This window comes from Erithacus rubecula, assembly GCF_903797595.1.
Source record: "Erithacus rubecula genome assembly, chromosome: 1".
NCBI lineage: Eukaryota > Metazoa > Chordata > Aves > Passeriformes > Muscicapidae > Erithacus > Erithacus rubecula.
In genome coordinates, this window is record NC_136658.1 from 99778529 (window position 1) to 99792771 (window position 14243).

At 36.8% G+C, this 14243-nt stretch overlaps 1 protein-coding gene across 3 annotated transcripts in view; it reads left to right on the forward strand.

Moving 5' to 3' along the window:
• POLA1 (DNA polymerase alpha 1, catalytic subunit) overlaps positions 1–14243 on the forward strand; it is a 187448-nt gene that overhangs the window by 129548 nt on the left and 43657 nt on the right. For all 3 annotated transcript variants that reach the window (XM_079311094.1, XM_079311095.1, XM_079311096.1), the window contains exon 36: positions 13675–13771. In XM_079311094.1, the coding sequence (XP_079167220.1) occupies positions 13675–13771 (97 nt within the window). The remainder of the gene's footprint in view (positions 1–13674; positions 13772–14243) is intronic.

The window sequence follows — 14243 nt, forward strand, 5'->3', positions numbered from 1 at the left end:
AAGGCTGAAATGCTCTTCCCTTTTCTGAAAACCACTCAAAAATCCTCACCTAACAAAACAGCCTGTTGGCATGGATAATAAATAGTATGAGGTTTGGCTGCTTTCCTACTGCCACAGAAGGTTGTTGTTATCTAACCTAATTTGTGTCTTCCAGTCAGCTTTCAGCTCCATTCCTCATCCCAAATGTAGAAATACATAGATGCTCCAAACAATGAGATAGCTAGTATAAAAATTCATTTTCTGCTTGAGACAGCTTCTCTGGTTAGTTGTACTGTATGTATAAAGTTATTGTTCACTCCACAAATACATTTTGACAATCTCCAAATCCCCCCATCTTTCTGGAAAAAAAAAAAAAAAAAAAGGTTGAGCTTGCAATTTTCCCTTGTACTTGTATAAACCTTAACAAGAGAATTGACACTTCTGGACTGAATACATTCAGTGTATCACTGAACAAAAAATTATTGATGACCTAACATAGATAATACAGTCTTGAAGCCTTGTGAAGAAACAATGTATTAAAGATGACATCCTTTCAAGAGACAATTTCCATTGCAGAATTATACAGTGGAATGAAGATAAAATTGAGTGGGATATATAAATTTGGTGAATAAAGATGAAAGACTGTAATGAAAAGACAGTGGGAAAAAAAAAGTGTCTGCTGTAAAGGCTGGAAGATTGAGAGTAATACTAAACTTTCCCAACTGGATATATTTGGCTATATTGTACTTGACATCTATGCACCCTTACTAGCAACAGTCTTGGTTTTATTAGGAAGCTGAAAAGTCTTAAAGACTTCCCTTGTGGAGAGCTGAAGGCAAACTGTGGTATTTCTGAAGAATTTTTCAGTATTGATTCAGGTGCACTCTCACCTGCTTGATGTGTGTTATGGACCCAGCCTCAACATGAGCAGGCTGTTTGTGTGTCAAACTTGCCATACCTGTGGGAGTCAGCTGCCTTGCTGTGCAGAATTGGAGTGAGCTTTTAATTATGTAAGATCTAAGAATAACAATGTTAAAATCATAATTTTTTTTAAGGATAAAGTTATAAGAGTATAGAACAATAACAATGATTTGCAGTAAGCGTATTTTGTTATGTGCTCCTGTGGTTCTGTCTAGCTTATAAAGATGGCTAATTAGGCAATCTAACTTTCTAGGCCAGAAGTTTTTCAGTTTACTTTTTCTAAATACATTTTTCAATTTATTTTTTAAAAGTATTGTTACTAAATCCTCTGAGATTATCTGCTCTGGGAAGTCTGTTCTTTCTCAAATGGAATGTCCTCTTTCTTGTTCATCTTCTTATTCCCTGTAATTTGGGCACTGGGGTGCTGCATGATACTCCAAAGGATGAGGTCATTTTTTTTTCCAGCCTTACTGTAATTTAAAATTACATGATTGACATTTTTATTGTATGCATGTACGAGTATTTTCCCTGGTTCTAAATTTCAGGTTGATTTTTTTCGTTTGGATGTATTTTAAATCTCAGAAATACTACTTCACTAGCTTAACAATTTAAATGTCTTAATTATTCATAATTTATGTTCCCTGTGGGATTCATTGTGTTTTGCCTCCTACAAGCTTTTTGCATAGCATAAGACACTTCTTTTTAATGGGAAGGATTTGGAGATGCATTTGAGAGTGGAATGGCCAAAGTGGTTGTGCACTGAGTACTGTGATAGCAGCTACACAAGGGTTCACTAGAGCATCCCTGCTACAGCATCAGCACTAGAGGTGTCTGAAGGAGAAGCTCCAGGGAGAGCCAGCATCATGCCTAGTAATGCTTTTATTCTGTTAGATCAGTTATGAATTTCTCTAAACTACATGTCATGACAGGCAGCCTGCTTAGCTGCTTTATAGGGTTACTGAAATCTGCTTTTTTTCTTTCACAAGGCAGATTTAGCTGCCATTTAAAATTGTGTATTCAAAAAGAGGCAGAGAACATCACCGTGCAGTCTCAAGATGGGCCTGTTTGATATCTGATAAAAAATAAGGTGGTTGCTCAGAAGATGAAATTCAGTGTGCAGAGATTGTGAGTGCAGATAAATTACTTAGATGAGGAGGAGTGAATCTTTACAAATAATTTTATAAGTTGCTAGAAAAATTATTGTGTGTTCTGTTGTGATTGGGCTGCTTTTTGTGAGTATGTTGGTAAATGGTGGTGATGTTTTTCTATTAATATTCTATTATTTCTATTATTTTCATTATTCTAATGCCAATGTTGACAATATGTTCCCAAAATCTCCGGTTTGTCCTTCTGTCTATAGAATTTTGGTAGACACAGCTCCTTTTATTAGGAGTCTTATATCTGGTGGAGTTCACTTCCTTCAGTGCAAGTGAGCATTTTGGAGAGCAATACAACAGTTTATTTGAGCCGTCCAGTTTTAGCAAATATTTTTACAAGCATTGCACCATGATCAAGAACCATCTGACCAACATTCACGTTCAGATGTCACTTGTTCTTGCTGAAAAGTGTCTGAAGTGTCTGTCCCGTTACTGAAATTTTCTGTTCCCCTTTCCTGTTCTTGTGGGTTATCTCATTAGAGCAGAGCTGTAGCTGCAGTCACAGGCTTGGGAAGGAGGGGAGGAAGTCCTGTGAGGGAGCTGCTGGACTTTGTACACTCAGGGCTGTACTCTTTTCTTTCTCAATTTATCTGCTATGGATTCTCACCATTGAAGCACACTTGAATGTTTATATAGCTTTATACTGCAAGTACCTGTATGTTCTGTCTTATCACTAGAATGGAGGGAAAAGTTGATGGTAAGACTTCTTAACTCTTAGAATTGTTTCTTTGTGGTGAGAATGTCTTGTATTGTTGTAATTCTTATTAAAGCTTCTCAAGTTTCAGAAAATTATACATTCTCGGATATTGTATTTTTTGATTACATGTTTTAACTTCTCTTGTGGGACAGAGTCCAGTATTTGAAGCATTCAGTACAATTTTTTGTTAGATATGTTGAACTTCTTAGGAAAATTTTAGTTGCTATCATCAGAAAGGTAAAGTATCTTTCTAATGAAATGCTACTCGTTCTAAATTGTTGGACTGCTGCTCTAAGACAAAGAGCAGAGGTCTAATGAGAAAATTCCTCTAATGAAAAAAAAGAGTTGCTCAAACCAGCAGACTGCTGCTAAAGGAAGTGTTTCACTGGGATGTTCTATGTCTACCAGTCATAGCCAGCTGCTTTTTTTCTGTCCTAGAGACAAAATATTCCTTGCACTTGCAGGTACTAAGTCTAATAATAGCTATACCACATTCCTTTTCCAGCTTGTAAGTCAGAATTTGCTCAGAAAATTTGCAAAGTACATGCATGCTTTTCCTGTGAGGCTCCTGCTCACTTGGACATGGCTCCTGGGCTTCCTACAAACTTTTGCCTGGAAGCACTGTTATCTCTTGCTCTGCCAGTTTGGAACCACACAAATTACTTTCTGTCTTCCTTTGTGTTTGGTAAAATAGTATAATTTGTATTTGGTAAAATAACGTAGTTCATTTTAAAAGAATACCTGACCTGCTTTAGTGTTTTGGTGCCAGTTTTTCCTCATGGTTTTGCAAAAAAGCATACAGTTTTCCTGACTGTTGTTTTTAGGAGTTTGTGGTAAAGTTTGAAAGATTAAATTTAAGATTTCTTCATTTGTTGAACATGAGCATCCAAAACTGCTAATACAACCAGATAGTTCTACCCAGGTAGATGTGTACATCTAGGGCAAAAAACCTCCAAACTTAATTCTAGCCCCTGAAGGAAACAATATTCAGAACACTTTTTATTCTGGAACATAAGCAGACTCTATTGACTGACAAAGTAAAAACCTCAAAGTTTTTAATTCTTGCCTTGTTCTTAGGTGGACTTATGCCTTTTCCTTGTGAGTAATCTTATGATTGGTGTATTTCTCTTCATGTTTGGATTTTGCCAGTGGAAGGTTGCAGAACAGGACAGAATCTATGGCTTTTGTTTTGTTTTTAATGATCTAAAAACTTCACAGTGGTGACAGCCAGTTTTAAACATGCATTGTCTGGTGAAACTTATGCCACAGAACCTTGTTAGACTGGTAGGCAATGCCAGAGATGTGTGTGGAGAAGATGGCTTTATAAACTAAAATACATCATAATTAGTTCATGCACTGATGGCAGTGCTAGTTATGGTGCTGAGGAATTAATTCTGAGTTATGGAGAAGGAGATTGAAAATAACATATATTTTACCTGGAAAGGAAAGTGTGTGGGAATAAATCCTCCATCACACTGACTACACATGGAAGGAATAGCTGGAATCTTAGTGGAGTTGTCTGGTACCTAAGGTGTTGTCGTTGATTTTGACCCTTGGGGAGCTGATAAAGTTGCCTGATAAGTCACTGAGATGTGTCTTTGTGGACAACTGATCTCAGCAGAAAATGTGCTGTCCTCTACTTTGTCATCTGTGTCACATTACTTTTCTTTAGCATTTGGTAGAGAGCCATTCTGTTAAAAGTCTAAGGAGGTGCTCCAGAGACATCACATCAAACCTTGCTTCAGGTTAACTATTGAGCTCAAGTAATAGTTTGTTAGATAATGAGAATCTAGGAGTTGAAGGTGAAAACCTATATTTTCAAACTTTTTACTGTCTTGGCAATACCTAGAATTCAGGGTGTCAACTCCCAAAGTCTTGGAAAACAGGAGTACTTGAATCCAAAGCAGTATTTTTAATTCCCTTGCTGTAAGTGATACTTTTTTTGTTTTCACATGCATTATTTTATATCTAAAATATACTTAGACAAGCTTATTTTCTTGAGTATCTAACCCATTTCTAGTCTTGTTTATTTAATAATAAACCATTTTTAAATTAGGTACTTGTGCTTGTTGAATGATAATCAAGATTTTACTAAAAAAATAATTTCACAAATATTAATAAATTATTTTGTGGAAAAGAAATGCAACACTATCAATTTCTAACAAAATTGTAATCTAAATAAATAATAATAAGACAAGTTGCTTACAGAGATTGTATTTTTACAGTATGTGCTTCTGGATAGCTGACAAGTGCCAAATGTTTGTGTTAAGTGTATCCATCAGTGAGGAAAAACTTTATTTCTAAAACAAGTAAATAAAAATGAGGTTGTAAGTAATGAGCTAGATTAAATTAACTTATGCAAACAGAACTATCTTATTTCCAGATTTTAACTTGGTTCTTCTACTACAGCCTAGATTGTGAGGGCAGGACTTGTCGTACCAGCTTTTTCCATTGTTACCTATAGCTTCCTGCAGCTGAACATCAGGAGTAACATCCTCTATTTTTGCAAGCAGGCAGAAGACTCAAAATGTGCCTCAGATAAGATAATGGGTATTTTGCTCATTCTTGAAAGTGTCACCAGATTGCATAAAATGGTAAAAAGCAGTTCTGTATTTTCTCTGCAGGGGCCTCCAGGAGACCTCTAGTAATGGTCTCTCTCTGTCTTTGCCCTGGGACAGGGCTGTGCCTGATGGATGGCTCTGGTCTGGGAGGTAACTTCTGCAGATTCCTTCCCTACAGGCAGAATTTACTCCTCTTAAGGTGTTTGCATATAATCTTCTGGCTTGGGCCCCACCTAATTTGTGTTCCAGCTGTGAGAAGTGTGGATCCTGAGCAAAGGATTGTGTTACATCCTCCATGAGTAAGGATAGAGGTCTTGTATGCAGATTTTAGCTCAGCAGAGTCCTAATTGTTTGATTCTTTCAATTGGAGCAGCACATCTTTTATGAGATATGTTTCCTGGATATTTACAGTTCAGTTCTTGTTTGTTAGAAAGAGCATTATGATTTTACAATGTTTTTATGGCAATGCATGAAATTACTTGAAAGTTAAAAGAATTCTGTTCAGTGATGAGAGGTTTACACCTGTTTATTTTTTCTCTTTTGAATAAGCAGATGACCTATAGTTGACTGCAAGTGCTCTTCAGTGAGTAGATCCATCAGCTCTCTAGAATGAGACAGAGCTCTGGAGCTGTGCTAGCTTGCTCTGCAATTATGTTTCACCCAGCCTTTTTTGTTAACTTCTTTTTATCCCAGATTATGAAGGGTTGGGTAATTCCAGAAATCCATAATTAATGACTTATTTTGGGATTTTTCCATTAAAATTGTAAACGTGGGGTTTTTTTTAATTGTATTTGTCTTGTATGCCAAGGAGAGGATATGTTATAGGATAATATCTATATGCTGCTTATTTCAAGCAGAAATTTATTTGAAGTGTGCAAATATTCTTGATCAGAAACTCTTAAAATGCATCGATTTTGGGATCATGTGGTAATTCTCCAGAGTAATATTCCATGGATACAGTTTTGTAGTTTTGCTTGTGTCAGTCATATCTGAGCCATATCTGTCTCTCATTAGATGTCCAGTAATGCTCATTTGTTTGGTTTGGCATGGAAAAACTCAAACCTTAATCTTTCTGTTGTAGATGATAGTGTTGAGGATATCTGTGCAATCCCTATCTGAAAGTGTGTTAGTGTAGGATGGATATTCAGGCTGGTTAGCCTGCAGAGTCCTCAGTTATACAATGGCACTGCTTTCAGAGGGAGAATATTAATTTTCTAGAGGCTCTCCAGATCTGTGAGGCAGATTACAGATGAAGTTAATTTTTAAAAATGTATTCCTTTCATCTGATTTAGAATGCAAAGCCTTGAATTATTTGATAAACCCAACTGTTGTACCTTTTTCTCCTATTGTACTTGTCATTAGGAGTGACAAGTATCCTTTGACTAGAAACCTAAGATTACAGGTGGCCACTGTGTGTATGTTTGTGTATGGTCAGAGCCTTTAAAACAGCATGAGAAAGATCATCCAGTGTCAATCCCTCTGCCTTAGGTAAGAACACCTTTCACTAAATCAGGCTGCTCAGAACTTTATCCAACAATTAGTCATTGCTGTTAGTCATTAATTGCTGTTATAATGTTCTTACCAAAAAAGATATCTTGGAGTAGATAGTGTCTAGTCTTGTTAAAGGCTCAGTCACAAGTTGTATGTGCTTGCCTCATGTATAATTGTATTAAATATTAGTAATATCAAAAATTAGTCATAAATATATTGATGCTGAAAATTTCCAGGCAAGGAACACTTGCAATGACAAGTGTGTACTGAAGGTATGTGAGGCAAGTGATTCCCACACATCAGAATAAGATTGATTCTTACTTAAGACTCATGTTTCACTGCCAGGTATGATAACTGTGCTGCTCAGATGAGTTTGAGTGCTGGGTGTAAGGCAGAACTCAAGCCCAAAACTTAAAGCAGGAAACATCCTGGCTTCCCTTAATAGCAGCAGCTATTTTGACTTGCTCATATCAGCTACCCTGCAGTTTTCTGTTTCACCTTGTGCCATCTGTTGACCACACAGGGAGGCAGTGGAATTTGGGGGGTTGCTTTTCTGGCAGATTAGAAAAGAAGTGAGTCATTTTGGCTGGATTAGTGAGTTCAGTGTGGTTTGCTGTATGCTCAGATGAGCTGCAGTCAAGACCAGGATCAGGGAGAGGTTTACATCCCATTAAAATGAGAAACTGTTTGTTAAGCATAGATGACACGCAGTCTTTTTGTTTAAAAAGCAGCATATCTCCAAGGAAGAGGAGCAGGGCTTTTAATGTTCTCATTAATTGCTAGACAGTACTTAGAACAGGAAAAGCTCTTTTCATTTCAGTTACTTAATGGAAAAAAAAAATCCCATAATGTACAAGAGTGTCCAGTCTTCTTATGAGCTTTTTTCCCTTTTCATTGACTCCTGCATGTACATGTAAGGATCTCTTCTTTTGTCATACAGTCCATGTTAGCATAATTGCTGTAGGAAATTTCATCACATCTAAATCCTACTATGCCTCTTTCAGTTTTCTTTTACTACTTTAATGGACTTTGTGAGTCAAAATCACTAAAAAACCCCCAATATTAATTGAACAGGTGGACAGATTGAAGGGTGAAGAAGGAAACCACATACACACAACCCCTCTCTATTTACTTTATTTCCAAGGCTTCTGTCAGGAAGGATGGTGACCAAATGTCTCTTGTTTTTAATGGAATAGAGTGAAAGTGGTGTGCACTTTCTTTCAGCCTTTGATGTAGAACAGCACTGTGCTTTAACCAGGCTTTGTGGTGCACAAGACCAGATTTCAGTATACATCATCCTGAGGTGGGGAGCACACACATTATGAGTGTTTAGTGTAACACGAATTCACACTTTGTGAGCTCTTGTCATGCAGGAGTGTCTGCCTGCACAATCTGCTGGTGAATAGGGGTTGTGTGCGATGCAACTGCCTAGGTTTGTTAAAGGAATATGTGAGGTGTGTAAAACATGAGACACTGGTTTATTGCCTTGAAATCATTGTAGCATGGATAGCATTCATATATATAAACATCCACAAAGTTGAATTATGTCCTTTTTTTTGAAAATAAAAAAACTGCTGCCCATGAGAGACATGATGGAAGATGTGTACAGTCTATGCAATCTTCCAGCAGTAGATTGAGACCAGTGGCACTTCCCCGAAAAAATAAATTACCCGAAATTTGCGGCACATTCATATTCAATTTCATCACAGCAGATGCTCATTAGTATGTTGTTATTAATTGGTATTCACTTTAGGTTTTGTTTAAAATGAAGATAATAATTAGGTTTTAATTACTGCATCTTTCTAACGGGGGAGGGGAGGAAATGCCTCTCAAAGCACTGAAGTATTTCCTGTATGCTTTGCTCCATTACATCTAAGCTTTGAAAGAGTCCCTAAGACACATTTTTCTGCCAAGAGACTTCTTTTCTGTTTCCTTTTATTTCTTTCCTGTTTTTAAAATATTAAGGATTTGTTTGATGGACATACTGAATCATATCATAGTAAGAGCCACTATTCTTTTTAATCAAAATTATCGAAAAAGCTTTTCACAAAAGTAACTCTCTCAAGCAGCTGATTAATGAAGTGGTGCCACTGTTTTGTATTATAATTAATTGAAGTAATACAAATAACTTCTGTAGCCTGTGGAAATTATCTCTTTTGCAAAGCAGTCTATTAGAGTTAGCAAACTAAATGGGAGATTTTTTTTTTTTGTGGATTTATTTAATTTCTTATTTCCTTTATCCTTAAAACCATAAGATTTTACTGTGACACAACAGTAAATAAAGAATACTCTACAGAGAGGGCTTAAAGAACTTGGAGAGAGTCAGGTGCAGACAAAAGCAAAAGGGCAGAAAAAGTGAGGATGCAGGAAAGACTTAAAGGGTTATGAATGTGGTGGGACTATAAGAAAAGTATATAAGAATTCAAGAGATGCCAGAGAGTAAATGAAAGACTGGAATATGAGTAATCTAAAGAGGTTTTGAAGAAGCATTGACCATCCTTTATTTGGTTAATGCAGGAATTCACTGTGAAGTTTCATGCAGGTAACAGCAGGACAAGGGGGAACAATGGTAAACTAGCAGAGGACATATTTAATTAGGTGTTCTGAGGAAATTCTTTACTGTGAGGGTTGTAGGCACTGGAACAAGCTACCCAGGAAGCTGTGGATCCCCCATCTCTTGGAAGTGTTACAGGCTGGGCTGGATGGGCTTTGAGGAACCTCATGGAAGCAGTCTAGTGGAAGCTGTCCCTGCCCATGGCAGGGGGGTGAAATGGTCTTTAAGATGCCTTCCAACCCAAACTGTTCTATGATTCTAGAATTAATCTAAATAAGGGCGTCCAGTTGTCTGGCCTGTTAAGTGTACACTTGCAGGATACAGAGGTTTTGTGTGCTGGCTAAGAGGTGTTTAGTGGAATAGCACTGCATCCAAGTGAGTAAAACATCAGCACTAGAATCACTAGATCGGTCTTCTGCTGCCTTGCTGTTGTGAGTTTCCATCAATTTCTCCTTCTGTCTTTCCCTCTTTCTTTGCCTGATTTCTTACCTCACCTGATTTCCTTTCTCACCTCATTTTTCTAAGTTGCTGTGCTGCCTTTCAGTACTGAATGGCTTTTAAAGGCCAGTGTATTTCCCATTGGGGCACCCCCTTAACAGGAGGAAGAACAGTGAGGCATCCCAACTGAAGTTCCTTGGAATGTAATTTAAACTAATCAGCATTGAGGGAGAAGCTTTCTAATTTCAACACCTTAACGCAGCTGCCACCAAACTTTCTTAAAAACCAGAAAAGCTGGTGAGAGACTGTCCATCTGATTTCTCCTCAGGCACTGTGTTTAGGGTAGGAAGATGGCTGCCGGTGGTTAAGTCTTTTCAGGGCCTCTTGCTTTCTAGAAGTTGAGTTTTTGCATTTCTAAAAAAGAGTAAGAAAGGTGGGCACTGGCTATTTTTTTACTCTCTTTCTCCAGATTAACAAAACCAGTTTCAGTTCTCATATCTTGTTGTAGAAGGATCATTTTTCCTCTGGAAAAGTCCTTACTCCTTGACTACGCTGTTACGGACTGAGGGAGCTGCCTGGTGTGACTGGAGTGAGTGTACAAGGAGACCTTGCTCCAGAGCTGAGTTTTTAGGCATTTGTGAGACTGGAGAAGAGATGGTGCTGCCCTTCAGTCCAGTGCCTTGTTCAAACACCTGCAGGGGCAGGGCAAGTGCTGAGCCAGACCTTGTGTTCCAGCAGGGTGGCCTTGGCCTTGTGTGCAGGCACCTCTGTCCTTCAGGAGCTCCTAAGAAGTCTCCTTTCCTTATGTATGCCCTGGTGGACATTGTCTGGTGTGTGTGGTAGTTGAGCAAGGTAATTTTCTGTTCATGACTGTCTGCTTTATGCTTAGTCATGGGAAAATGTGCTTTTCCAGTGTTTGTAATTGATCAGATCTGTTAAGACACCATTGGTTTCCTACTGTGTAATCTTGAGTAATGTTAAATTCTTCCTTGGAAGACAGTTGGAGATTTGCAGTTGGCCTCATGATGCTACAGGAAACAGCTCTACAACCAATTTCAAACCTAGATTTAAATTAATATTTTGTTGGCTAAACACAATGGATTATTTTTAATGCATCTGTTATTTTTATATTAAAAGCCTAATTTTTCTGTCAAAGAAGTGAATAACTGTGAATGAAAACTATATACCTTTTGTCCCTTCATCTGTTGATTGGTGTTTTAAATGCAATTTAAAAAAAAAATAGTTTGGTTGCCTGAAAAGAACAAAATGTTCTTTCCATGAGTGGAAGCTCTGAAAGAAGCAGACTTACCTGCAGAAATTAGTTCTTAATGAAATAAAGAAATCAAACATCATGGAGTAAATAAGGACTTCAAAATACAATTTTATTTTCATGTTCTTGCCATTCAGTCTTTCATGGGAAGAAAGAACGCATAAATAGTGATACAAATTCAGCTCCAGTTCTTCCTGTAATGCTGGGGTGTTGGGTTTTCTTTACACAGAAAATTGGCCATTAAAATTAAATATTATTTAGGTTTAAAGTTTTAGGCGTTGGGATTTTTCTCCTTTTTTTTAAACCTACAGGTTGTCAGAAATTAAGGGAATGTAAGAAGTGGTGGTATAAGTAATTCTTAAAGTCCCTTCAAATTTAAGGTGCCTTGTCCTTGTATTTTTAAATATGCCATGATATTAGTATTTAATTGCTTGAAAATCTTGAAATGTTTTGTTTTCTATCAGTTACTAAGTGTAAGATACAGGAAACTAAAGGGAAGGAGACAGAACATTATAAAAAAAAAAATTGTGTGTATATCTGCCTATGTGTGCACTTACACATTTTTACATACTGATTTTTGTACTTTCTTTATCCATTTAAGCAGTGACTTTCAATTAGCCTGCCTACTAATATCAGGTCACTAAACTCTATAGCTGATGCTTTATTCTTTCATGTGAGTTGTCATTCGTTTGCTTCAGTTGGCTGGCAAAGGTTGTTGTATATCCATTACCAGCAACACAGCACTTTGCATTTCTGAATTGACAAGCAGCTATATTGACCTAGCGCTTATTATGGGTCAACAGCTGCGTTAACCGACGGAAGGACTGAGGGGCAATTAAAATGAATTGGCAAAAATATATCTTCCTAATTTACTCCAATTTGTTATTTATGCTAACATTGTATGGCTTCTATGGTGACACTAAACAGAATGGACCCAATAATGGCAATTAACATAAAAATATAATGGCTAATCAAATTGACAGCAACTGTTTCTCATCATCTCGACACACAATACATTATCAAAACAAACTATTATGAAGGAGGTAATTTCAGTGTTCTATTCAACCTGCTTCATGTGTGCAGTCAGGGAGATGTGTACCAGCAATTACAGCTGAATATAAAAAACTAAACAAATAACTTAATCGCTGTCGTCCTCCTTTTTTCTTCTTCAGGAAGCAGTAATCAGGATTTACTAAAAATAACTGGTGTATAATAGTATAATGATGATGCATATCGTAGAATAGCTAATAAGGAATAAAATATGCTTCTGTGTGTCTTTTTTTAAAATAGGTTCACATGAAGTGGAAAAAAACTATACTGCTAAAATATATAAAAAATAAGCAGTAGTAATAGTTGTCAGATGTCTCAACATGAGTTGCTTAATAGTTATAGATACTTATTGCATGTCAATAGAAGTGTAAAATTAGCTGAATGTAGTAGCAAAACTTGGCTTGATTGGGCAAAAGACTGAAAAGCTAAGTTAGAGTTCCTTAAGTAGAAATAGTTTACCAGTTGCTCTTCCACTGCATTTTCAGGATCATTCTTAGTGGTATGCTGCGTGGCAGTTTTCCATTGGTCTAACCACATCCTGTGTTTTATAGCTCACCAAGAAAATCTTTGAGGGTTCATATGTCTGTCTTTTCACTAAATATGTTAAAATGGACACCACTTCCATATTTGATGCTGTTAAAATATTCTTTGAAATGAACAACTCTTCAAACCATTGTTGGTCAATAGCTAAAATCCAGTATCCTAAACAGCAAGGAGTTGAATGTGGCTACATGGATCAAAAGTGCAAGAGGTGAATTTGAAAGGTTTTAATTTTAGTGTGGTCCAGATGGATCTCATGTCTATCCAAGAAATTTCTGGAGGACAGAACAGTGGCAGTGATAGGAGAGCAGTAAGATAGGAGTGTGCAATTTGGAGCTAGAGGAATAGCACAGAGGTTTGACATAACTGGCCTTCAGACCATTTAATTGAATGTCATATTACACAGGTAAAGCATCTGCAGAATTTTGAGCTACATGTGTGATTACTAACATGCAGTGGCCTTCACAGATGTGTAGAGCAAGGTGATGATGTAACTGTAAAGGTGTATATGCACCTGTTCCTGTGTGGATGACACAGGAACATTATGGGACCACATCTGGAGTGGGAAGGGGACAGTACAAACAAACACCCGTATTCATTATAAAATAGACATTAATTCTTTTTTTTTTCCTTAGTTCATTGTATTGTGCTAAATACTAAAGCATCAAAATTACTCCTCTGTCTCGTCATTCCCACGACTTTCATTTTCTAGCTAAGGCATCATTGTGATATGTGTATCTATAAGAATGGATAAATGCATTTTAAGTTTCTGTAAGAACTTCCAAGTTTCATTGACTCATGGAAGTGTTTGGTGTAAATTGTGAGAAAAACTGTAGAGATGTATTAAGGACACTTTGTAGCATAGTTCTAATTGCAAAATCTGACATGAATAAAACATATGAACTGTTGAAAGAAAGCCAAATAGAAATAAATGCTTTTTAATAGTAGACTTAGAAATGGGTGCAAGAGACACACTTTTGAGTTGGGTTTTTAATTGCTATCTTCTTCCTTTGCAGTATTCTGATAAGGCCCTGTACACTCAGCTCTGCTTCTACCGATACATTTTTGATGTGGACTATGCATTGGATAAAGTGGTTACTGAGGAAGAAAAAGGTATGTTTAAAACTTTTAATTAATTAATTATTGCTTAGAAGCAGTTTGCATACTAGACACTAGACCTACTGTACTCTTCGTATCTGAACTATGAGCCTGTAATCTAAAACAGGAAATAGAAGAAAGTATTAATTTAAGAATCTCCTGTAATGTGCTCCATCAGAGCTTACCACTTTGAGAATATATTATATGCTCCCTTTCTTCTTTTGAGGTGACTGTATTTTGGAAAATGTGCTTTTCTTGAATGTTATACCCTTAGAGAAATCTCTTTGCTTGAAGGACATGTTAGCTTCAGTAAATAGATTAATTAAAATATGTGCATAATTAAAACATGCATTCAACTGTTAGTATTGAAGAGACACTTTCTAGCAGGGAAAAAAAATGAGGGCACAAGAACAGCAATAATGCTAATTGTTGTCTGCAAACCTCTTTTAAATAAAATACAGATTAACCTGATCTTAGGAAGATTTTT